Below are 11,271 nucleotides of genomic sequence, written 5' to 3'. Positions count from 1 at the left end.
GCTGGGGAGCACCCAGAGCACTGGCTTTCCCCTTCCCAGCCTAGTTCCAGGAAATGTCAGGTCTGCAGGGCAGCTTCCTGACCTCTGGACTCAGTATTCAATAGAAACAAACACTGCCATCAAAGCCAGGCCTGGCAATGTGACCTGCATCCAGCGACCTTATTTCATCTCCTGCCACTTTGGAATAACAGCCATGGGAAGGTTAGGCTGCTAAAGGGTAGGGAAGAGAGATGAACACGTTGTCCATAGATGTTCTAGGTCCTGGATCCCCTGGTCTCTGTCATTGGCTTCAGGAATGTGGTTCTACCCTCCTGGACATTTTTCAGATACAGGGGATGGGTCAGCAGGAAGTAAGGAGACCTGGCCCTCCACAGCCAAGGACAGTTAATTGAAAGGAAGCTAGAAGGGACTCTCATCCATCGACATTCCTTCTATTGTCTGGGGGGCTCTATGCCTTGCCCACCATGTGGCTCTGTGACTTCTGTAAGACACTTCCATGATGGGCTCCCTCACCAGCTCAGGCTGACACGACATTTTATGACAGCTCTACTAGAAATGTTATTTAGAATTCACTTCACTGTGCTTCACAAAGTTATTGTTCCATTCCATCTAGATTGTGTCTCTTGACTACCATCACCTGGTTCAAGCCCTTCACCCACAAGACACTTGTTATCCCTGCCACAGTTGGTGTTTGGCCTTCATTTCCTATCCTGGCTAAATGGTACCTAAATATTCAAGTCAGAAACTTGTGAGTGCACAAAAACCTCTTCTTTTGTTTACCATTTTATACCCAACCAGTTCCCAAGTTCCCTCAAATGGACCTTGTACATGTTCTCCAATGTATCCACCTTCTTGACCTCTACCATCATCCTAATTCTGGCCACCATCACCTGCTGCTTAAGTGATAGTAAGTACCTCTCTGCAGGTCTGATTTTTTTCATACCTGTTCCCCTCCAATTCTTCTCCACACTGTGGTCAGAACAATCTGTGAAAATTGAAATCTGACCATCTCTCTTCTGTTGAAATTCCTCCAGTGATCCTTTAGAAGAGACCCAAAGTATAAAAGTTATAATCCTGTTGTCAATCTGCTCATGCCTCATGTCTCTCCACCTGGATCTCACACTGTACACCCAGTCGGGCCGGATAGTATTATCACTGGGCCCTGGCCTTCTCTGTCTCCCATTTAAGCCAGTGCAAGGACTATTCACAGCGTGAGATTTGAACAAAGCTCTTAAGGAAGAAAGAATAGTGTTTGGAACCTCTGCAACCTCAAGAGTCCTTTTGGAAAAAATTTTTAAAAATGCATTTCACACATAAGTGGAAAAAATAGTAAAGAAAGTTCTCATGTATCCTTCACCCATTATCCACCAATAATAAAATCAAAGATACCACAGAATAAGTATCAAAACCAGGAAATTGACCCTGGAACAATACAACAATAAGATACAGATCTTATTTGGACTTAACCATTATTAACCTGCATTCCTTTTTTTTCTTGGTGTGTAGTTCTATGAAATTTGTTTCACAATTGTGGATTTGTGTAATGACCACAATTAAGATACAGAACTATTCCACACCCCAGTGAAGCTTGCCCAAGCTATACATTTAGGGTTACATCATCCCCATAGCTCCGACTCCCACCATCTACCTGTTCTCTATTGTATTTTGCCAGTTCAAGAATACTATATAAAAAACATACTATTTGTACATTTTTAGGTTATATTTATTTTATTCAACCTAATGCCTTTGAGAGTTATTCAAGCTATTTTATAAATCAATAGTCTGGGTTTTTTTTTTCTGTGAGTTTTCTACAAATTATATATCCATTCACTTGTTGAAAGACAATTGGGTTATTATTGGCTCTTAAAAATAAAGCTTCCATAATGTGTTATTTAAATATAATGGAATATTATTTAGTCTTAAAAAGGAAGAAAATTCTTATATATGCTGCAGCATAGATGAACTCTAAAGACATTATACGAAGAGAAACAAGCAAGGCACAAAAAGACAAATATGAGATTCCACTACCATAAGGTACCCAAAGTAGTCAACGTCATAGATACAGAAGTTGAACAGTAGTAATTAGGGACTGATGGGTGAGGGTAGAGATTGGAAATCAGTGTTCAACGAGCACAGAGTTTCAGCTAGGGATGCTGAAAATTCTGGAGATGATGGGTAGTAATGGCTGCACAACAATGTAAATGTACTTAATGCTGCTGAATTGTACACCTAATGCTGGTCAAAATGGTAAATATTATATATATTTTGCCGCAATAAAAAATGGACAGCAATTTGAATGATGATTTGTGCTGTATTAAAAGTACATGGCTACTGAGCACTGTGCCAACAAGAGTTGTTTATTAATCTGAGGTTGAAGGCCAGGCCGGTGTATTTAAGTTCAAGGGTGGATTGGACCCTGAAGTTTTGGAGTCCAGCCTCCTTCCCCATCCTGACAGGCACATGCTAGAGCCTCTGGCTGGAGGACCAGCTTCACTATCTTCATATCCCTGTAAGTTCTTGCTGGTGAATGCTTCTAGGGTCCTGATTTTGTCTAGGAACTTGACTTGCCCTTGGAGGCCTAGAGGAGGCTTTCTGAAAGGTGGCAGTGGGGAGACAGCTGACAGGAGCTCTGCAGGGGTGTCTCTTGCTCTGCTCATGCTGGGGCACCTGTGACTTTCCTGGGTTTACCTGACCATTTGCAAAGGAGACCACTTCCATTTTCAAAGACAGCCACAAAGAATTAGAAAGATAGCCACAGAACTGGTCTACTGAGATTTCTTGAGAAATGAGAGTTTGAAAAAGAACATTGAAGGACACATGAAATGCTAAGATTGAGAAGTGGGAAGGGAAGTTAAGAAAGTTGGTAATCACCAGTATTTTTCTTTCCTATAAAGTATTTTTATTGATTATGCTATTACAGCTTTCTTAATTGTCTCCCCTTTATCTCCCTTCTGCCCTGCACCTCCAACCCTCCAGCATTCACCCTCCCCCTTAGTTCATGTTCATGGGTTGTACATATAAGTTCTTTGAACTCTCTGTTTCCTACATCATTTTTACCTTTCCCCATCTATTGTATGCCTACTAATAATGTTTCTTCCTGTACCTTTTCCCTCCTATTCCTCCCCCCCCCACTGAAATCCCTCCATGTGATGTCCATTTCCCTGATTCTGTTCCTGTTCTAGTTGTTTGCTTACTTTTTATTTTTATTGTTTGTCTTTTCTTTTAGATTCATTTGTTGAAAGTTGTGAGTTTGTTGTCATTTTATTGTTAACATTTTTTATCTTCTTTTTCTTAGATAAGTTCCTTTAACAGGTCATATAATAAGGACTTGGTGATGATGAACTCCTTCAACTTGACCTTATCTGGGAAGCACTTTATCTGCTCTTCCATTCTAAATGAAAGCTTTGCTGGGTAGAGCAATCTTGGATGTAGGTCCTTGCCTTTCATGACTTGGGATACTTCTTTCTAGCCCCTTCTTGCCTGCAAGGTTTCTTTTGAGAAATAAACTGATAACCCTATAGGAACTCCTTTGTAGGTAACTGTCTCCTTTTCTCTTGCTGCTTTTAAGATTATTTCCTTATCCTTAATCTTGGGTAACTTAATAATGATGTGCTTTGGTGTGTTCCTCTCTGGGTCCAACTTCTTTGGGACTCTCTGAGCTTTCTCAACTTTTTGAAAGTCTACTTCCTTCACCAGATTGGGGAAGTTTTTCTTCGTTATTTGTTCAAATAAGTTTTCAGTTTTTTGCTGTTGTTGTTCTCCTTCTAGCACTCCTATAATTCAGATATTGGAACATTTCAGATTGTCCCAGAGTTTGTAAGCCTCTCTTCACTTTTTTGAATTCTTGTTTCTTCATTCTGTTCCAGTTGAATGTTTATTTTCCTTTTTTGTTCCAAATCATTGCTTTGAGTTCTGGTTTCCTTCTTGTCACTGTTGGTTCCCTGAATATTTTGCTTTATTTTATTTTGGGTATTTTTCATTTGTTTTTTTGTTTTTCAACCAAGCTCAATCAGTTCTGTGAGCATTTTGATTACTAGGGATCTAAATTCTCCATCAGATAGGTTGGCTATCTCCTTGTTGCTTAGCTCTCTCTCTGAAGTTTTGTTCTGTTCTTTCATTTGGGCCATATTTCTTTGTCTTGGCACACCAGTCTAGTTGTTCTGGTTGATTTTTTCTTTAATAGCTTGGTTGTTGGAGTTTCATGCAGTTTGATTCTGGCACTTCTGATTGTTTATTGATTTTAGATTGATTGCTATCTTCCTTTTGGTTGTATGAGGAAGTGAAGTGTTTCTACCTATGCCTCCATCTTGGCTGGAATTCCACTCTAATCACCAGTATTTTTGACTCACAGAACACAGGAAATTTCTGCCAGGAACTGGAGAGGGAACTGGCACCCTTCCAGGGACAAGTTAGTAAAAACTTCCTAGAGAAAGCACGACCCTTGGTAAGTCTCTCTTGCAGTGGTAGATAAAACTTCCAGAGGAAGCAAACCCAAGTTGATTCTGGGCTGGGTTAGTGACTAGTTATGACTCTTCCTCTTTTGGATTCCCCAGCATGCAGCTTAGTGCCTGCCATTGAGTCAATGCTGGTTAACTGGCCCTGAAGGACAATCTTCTACCCAGATGTGAGGATGGGATGCAGGTGGCAGATGGGCCCAAAGGGGAGAGGTGGGGGATGAGGGAGCTCCTACAAATTCCTGGGTCTCCATTTACTTCCACTCCCTAAGCCAACAGGCATGAGTGTGCTGGCAGTGTAGGCCCATTTTCTTTCATAAATGACACGGTAAGCATTCTTACAGCCTTCTAGTGGTAATGACAGAAGTCTGAGGCACTTGTGACACCCTCCCTAGAGACCCCACTGCACATTGTGCCTACCTGCGTTAAAGTACTAACCGCACTATATCAAAAGGAAGATATAGTTTCTGAAAGCCCCAGCCTGGAGGCAAGAATGGGGGGGGGGGTCATCCATCTCTGCATCATCTCTGCACAGTCCGGGTTAGAGGACAGGAAATGTTTTGTAAACACATGTTGATTAACTGAGCAAAATGAGATCATCTTCCTTGACTTTCCACACACCAAGGTGAGGACGATGTCTCTGTTTCCATCGCTCTCTCTTCTTCTCCTGAGTGTGGTGACAGCATCTTGCTCAGAAACAGAACCCTTGGAGAGCCCCCAGAAGACCTGCCTTGTGAATACCTGTGGTTGTCCAGGCATGAACGGCTTCCCAGGCAAAGATGGGCGTGACGGCGCTAAGGGAGAAAAGGGAGAACCAGGTACAGCTGGGGCTGTTTTACCTCTGTGACTTGACCTTCCAGACAAAGTGCCTGGGGATGAAAGAGCACTGTTCTATTTATACAAGTTGCATTTCTCTCAACTACACATTATAATTCCAAACAGATACACCTCTGACTCTCTGGCACCCCAGTCTTCCACACAGGAGTAGGCAACAGGTGGTTGTCCCAGCTGCTCAGGGAGTTGGTCTCGTGACAGGCCATCCTGAGGGATGTCGGAGGATTTTCTTCTCTGGGTCAGTGGAAGTAGTGATTCAGGAAGTTGGTCCTGGATTAATGTCTCTTTTCTCCTGGGAAGGGATTGAACATCAAACTCTTGGAGAAATAAAGCAAAAACACGTATACTAATGGACAGTTCTTTCATCTTCCAATAGGCCAAGGGCTCAGAGGTGTGCAGGGTCCTCCTGGAAAGTTGGGGCCTCCAGGAAACCCAGGGCCCCCTGGGTTACCAGGAAGAGTGGGCCAAAAAGGAGACCCTGGGAAATGTCCAGGTAAGAAGCTAACCTCAACTACTGCGTTGAGGGCATCCAGTGTCCTGTGACTTTTAGTTCCAGGTGGGAGATGCCCTTAATCCCACTGCTTCACAGAAAGATACCCAACTCTGCTTCCTGACCCAGCACTCTCAGCTCTGTCTAGGGAATTCCTACCAGTTCCTGAGTACAGACTTGCAGATCCTCCGGGCCCACTTCCTCACCAGGCACCCTCTGAAAGAGCTGGGCCCTCGCTTTCCTTTAGTTGACACAATGCAAGGATGTGGTCCAAAAGGGAAAAAATAGACCACCTATGTGCTGAGTTTATTATGTCTGTTTTCACAACAGCAGTCTATGCATAGTGTGTCAGTTATCCTTCACTTCATGAAGAAAAAAAAAGCCATTTATTTAAAGCACAATTCTGTGAATCTGCCAAGTGAATTCTCAGCTGGACCCACTCTTGTGTCTGTGGTCAGCTGATGACCAATGGTCCCACTTACATTTGGCTTTTGTTTACTTGTTGGCTGGAGTGATGAGGGTAACTGACCCACAGGTCTCTCATCCTCCAACAGGCCAACCCAGCTTGTTTGCATAGAATTCACTGCAAGATTCCCAATGTACACTATTGCTTCTGTCGCATTCTATTGGTAAAACAAGTCACAAGGCCAGCCCAGATACGGGGTGTGGGGAAATAGACTCCCTTTCTTAATTAGAGAAGCTGCCCCATGTTGAGGCCATGTTTGCCATCTATTACACATGGCCTGCCTCACACCCTCCCCCTTGAAAAATGTGCAGCTCACAAATATCTTAGATTACTGATTAATAGGACAAACTGGAAAAAATAAACAAACAACAACAACAAAAATGAAATCTCCTTAAAGACAAAACCTAGCAATCTTTTTAGTCAAGACTCACCAGCACGTAATAATTCCCCAAGAAATTTTTTTTTATTCATGATAGAGCTGTTGACTTGAAAAACAATTAATGAGTACCTGGGGTATGGGGTACCCCTAGCCTGTCATGGCTAGGTCATTGGGGAGCACACGTGTGTTTGTGTGTGTGTGTGTGTGTGTGTGTGTGCGCGAAGGGCCTTTAAGTACTTTCAACAGATGTGGAGTGATGTTTTGGGCTAGGTAGAAATAGCAGTACTTTTCCTTCTTTTCTTCTTAATGCTTTTTATTTCCCTCCAAAGAACAAATATCCATGTATAAGAATATTTTCTTAATTTTGAAAAAAGCATCCTACCCATTTATAGTTGTGAAATCCCTCCCCAGTGTTCTTTCACTGCTTTAATCTTCCAGTTTGTGATAACCACATGGCTGCTGCAGAAAGAGAAGCTCTGCGGTCGGAAATGAACCAGCTCAAAAAGAGTAAGCCCCCTCTCTTGCGTTTCAGGCAGCTTGCCGTTTAGGAAGGCAGAAGGGAAATATTTATTAAAAACATATAATTTTTTCATACCCGAATAGGTGTTTCTCATACCCTGGTCTCATACATTTGTTCCAACCTTTCAGTGAAAATGGAAGTTGAGCGGAATCAAATAACTTGCTGAAATGCATAGAGCTAGCAAGTGGCAGAGGTAGTTGATACGCCAAAGTCAGTCTGACTCCAGCGCCCGAGATCCTGTACTGCTGACGCTCAGTGTGTGCACGTGTCCCTGTAAACAGGGCCCGGGCCTCTTCCCCTTTGTTACTCCAGTGGTGAGACCGGACAGTGGGGCCTCCCTGTTCCTTCTGTGCCCTCTTGGCCTCAGGAAAATATCCTTTGATATTTTTCTTTATTCTCAAGTTAATATTGGGGTAAAATTCAGAATTACCAATTACATATGTTCTAGAACTCTTATCCAAAAAAACAAAGGCCTTTGTTCCAGTCTGTCCTCAGGTTAGGTTTGCCAGACTTCACATATAAAAGAACAGGACACCTCGTTAAATTTGAATTTCAGGTAAAGAACAACTCATTTTTCTTTTTTTTAAGTACAAGTATGTCCCCCCAATTGCCTGGGAGGTACTCATCATAAAAAATTTCAGTGTTTATCTGAAATTCAAGTTTAACTGGACATGCTATATTTCATGTGGCAATTCTCCTCTAGAAGCCTGTAGTTAGAAAAATGCCTTGGGCTGGGCTTCCAGACAAGCCTGCATCACCCACATTTCCCCCCTTTAGTCCTGGCCTTCCTTCTGGGGAAACAAGTCGGAAGGAAGTTCTTCTTCACCAATGGTGCAAAGATGACCTTTGAAGAAGTGAAGGCTCTGTGCACCCAGTTCCAGGGCTCGGTGGCCACCCCCAGGAATGATGAAGAGAACAAGGCCATCCTGGACATCGCCAAAGGAGAGGCCTTCCTGGGCATCACAGATGTAGAGACTGAAGGTCGTTTTGTGGATCTGACAGGACAGAGCATTACCTACCAAAACTGGAATGATGGTGAGCCCAACAACGCTGCCTCTGGGGAACACTGTGTGATGAATCTGATGAAAAACAGCAAGTGGAACGACATCACCTGCTCAGCCTCCCTTTTGGCAGTTTGTGAGGTCTCTTTCTAAGGAAGTATGTCCCTCAGGCCCTCCTGGCCTCAACCTCAACTCAGGCCCACCTTTGCTTTAAAAATAAATCTATGCCAACCTTGCCATTCCCAGACTTGATTTGCCCCTTTGTGGGGAATCAGAGAAAATGAGAAGAATGGGCTGAAGGGCAGGATGTGCAGGTGAGAGGTGAGAAGAAAGTGGCAGGGGTGCAGTGGGAGTTTCTTATTCAGACCCAGTTGCTAATAATAATCACTAACAACAACAACAACAAAATCATAACAGTGGTGGTAAGTAGTAGCAGCCATACAAGTGCTGATAACCTATTTTTAATGTTTCTTAGGACTCAGACCCTATATTATGCATTATATACTTATAATCTATATTCTTCATACAATCTATGTAATATTAGTATAATTTATGTAATGTGATTTTTAATTAGGCTATGCACTTTTGTCCAGTGGTGTTAGCTTGCTAAGGTATTGTATGAAAATAAAGTGGATTTATTTTTTCACTTACCATAAACCCCAGTGTCCTACTGAGCCCTCCTTTCTCTCTGGGTAGAGAGCTCCACCAATGACAGCCCAGCCTAATTCCATGGCTTTGCGCTGGTCTCAGGTACGAAGAGGATCTATCCTGTTGCTTTCTTTCTGAAATATATCTTATTTTCTTTTAAATGAGCTACTAATCTATGTAAAGAATGTAAATATCAAGTGAACTAATAAATCAATTCTTCTAAGTACCTTCTGGGTCCAGATGGACCTTCTGGGTACATTTCTAGCATCCTAGAAGCCCCTTCATAACTCTCCTGGTTGATATTCACAAGGGAAAATCTACTCTGACCTCTGTTACCAAATATTAATTTTGTTGACTTACAAACTTTGCATAGATGGAATCATACATACATACTGTATTAGGTTCTGTTTTTTTATTCAAAATTAAGTCTGTGAAGTTCATTCATGTTGTTACATTGTAGTGACAGGCTTTTCATTTTCATTGCCAGGTAGGGTTCCACTATATGAATATACCTCAGTTCTATTTTTAATGAACTCTTGGTCTGCTTCCCAATTTGACCATTAAGAAAAAGCTGGTGAAAATGTCTGCACGCGTCTTCTGGTGGACACAAGCACTAATTTCTCCTGGTTACCCACCCAGGAGTAGAACTGGTGGGTCATGGGGTAAGCATGTGTTCAGCTTCAGTAGAAGCTGCCAGAGTTCCAAAGCGACCAGAAGGGTTTACACTGCCACCAGTCATGTGTGTCAGCTGTAGCTGCTCTGACTACTTGTGAGGAGTTGGTATTTTCAGTTCTTTTAATGTTGGCCATCCCTGTAGGTATCAAGTGATATTTCACAGTGGCTCTACCCTCTGTCTCCATGGCATGTAGTATGTTGAAGACGTTTTGATCAGCTTTTGGCTACTTGGATATCTTCCTTTGTCAAGTCTTTTTGTAATTTAATTAAAATAAGTAGTCAGTATCTTTCTATTTTTAATAGATTTTTTAAAAGATTTTATTTACTTTTAATGAGGGGAAGGGAGGAAGAGAGAGGGAAACATCACTGTGTGGTTGCCTTTTGAGCACTCCTTACTGGAGACCTGACCTACAACACAGGCATGTACCCTGACTGAGAATCGAACTGGCGACCCTTTGATTCAGAGGCTGGTGCTCCATCCACTGAGCCACACTAGCCAGGGCAACCATTATTTTTCTTATTGATTTGTAAAAGTTATTTTTATAGTTTGAATATAAGTCCTTTTTGCTTATATGTTTCACAAATAGTTTTCAAGTTTATGACTTGCTCCCAGTATTGAGTTTTGATGAACAGAGTTCTTAATTTTATCAAACTCCAAAGTATCAATATATTCCTTCAAATTTAGGACTTTTCTATATTCTGTTTATAAAATCTTTGCCTAGTACAAAATCATAAATATAATCTTACATTTTAATAGCTTATTGCTAAACCTTCTATTTATCCCTTTTATAAATCTACATGATACAGTAATACTATTGTTGGAAAGACAATTCTTATTCCACACCCATTGAATTAGATAGTACCTTTTTATAAATTGTGTATGTGTGCATCTATTTCTGGGCTTTTTATACTATTCTACCTGTTTAGTTGTTGATGTGTGTGCCAAATACTACATTATCTCAGTTACTATGCTATTAAAATACGAACTTATATGTGTTAGTGTATGTCTTCCAGCTTTGTTCTTCTTCAAGATTGCTTTGGCTTTCTTTAATTATTTGCATTCCCATATAAATTTTAGAACAAACTTTTCAATTCCCACAAAAGCCTGATCAGTTTCTATTGGGACTGCACTGATTCTTTTCATCAACTTATGCAGCAAAATTGATAACTAACTTGAGTCTCCAGTCAATGATCACAATATAATTCTTCTTTTAACTAGGATTTCTTTAATTTCTTTTGTGGTTGAAGTTTTTAATTTGGAGGTCTTACATATCTTGTTTTGGTGGTTTTAAAAATAAGATGATTTTAATAATTTTTGTTTTCTACTGTTCATAATTATTTCTACAGAAGTACAATTAATTTTTGTATATGATACTATTATCAGTAACTTCAATACATTCATTTCTTAATTCTAAAAATTTATAAATTCTCCCAGATGTTCTATATACACAGTAATGTAACCTGAAATTGTGGAGCTACTTTTTCCTTTCAAATTGTTTTTTTTTTCTTATTTTATTACACTAGTTATCAACCTTAATGCAGTATTGAACAGAACTAGTAAGCATCTTTACCTGGTTCATTAAGATGACTTCATTTTATTTAATTTATTAAGACAATCTTTACCTTATTAAAAGTTTCAAATTCTTATTTAACTCAACTCACTTCTCTTCCTACCTACCCCTTTGTGAGGTAGGTGAGCTTTTACGTGAGTGTAGAGTCTTCCTCTCTCTCACCCCATGCATGCTTTCTTGAATAGAGTTTATAGGTGTTGGGCTGAAAAGAGGGATGATGATTGTTAAAATAA

At 40.8% G+C, this 11,271-nt stretch overlaps 1 protein-coding gene across 2 annotated transcripts; it reads left to right on the top strand.

The window, feature by feature from the left end:
* Positions 1 to 2,409: 2,409 nt before the first annotated feature.
* Positions 2,410 to 10,729, top strand: MBL2 (mannose binding lectin 2). 2 transcript variants are annotated; one of them, XM_037141811.2, is made up of 6 exons: positions 2,410 to 2,509; positions 4,352 to 4,444; positions 5,127 to 5,272; positions 5,665 to 5,781; positions 7,062 to 7,130; positions 7,921 to 10,729. In XM_037141811.2, the coding sequence occupies exons 3-6, from the start codon at positions 5,212 to 5,214 to the stop codon at positions 8,295 to 8,297; spliced, it is 624 nt and encodes a 207-aa protein (XP_036997706.2). In that variant the 5' UTR covers positions 2,410 to 2,509; positions 4,352 to 4,444; positions 5,127 to 5,211; the 3' UTR covers positions 8,298 to 10,729. The 2 variants fall into 2 exon arrangements, with proteins under 2 accessions (XP_036997706.2, XP_036997705.2); XM_037141810.2 differs by having other exon boundaries at positions 5,080 to 5,272; positions 7,921 to 10,178.
* Positions 10,730 to 11,271: the final 542 nt, after the last annotated feature.

Source organism: Artibeus jamaicensis, unplaced genomic scaffold (assembly GCF_021234435.1).
Source record: "Artibeus jamaicensis isolate MK-2021 breed Jamaican fruit bat unplaced genomic scaffold, CSHL_Jam_final contig_332, whole genome shotgun sequence".
In the NCBI taxonomy this organism is placed as follows: Eukaryota; Metazoa; Chordata; class Mammalia; order Chiroptera; family Phyllostomidae; genus Artibeus; species Artibeus jamaicensis.
Note: the sequence above shows the minus strand (reverse complement) of the source record. Positions and strands in the feature narration are given on the sequence as shown.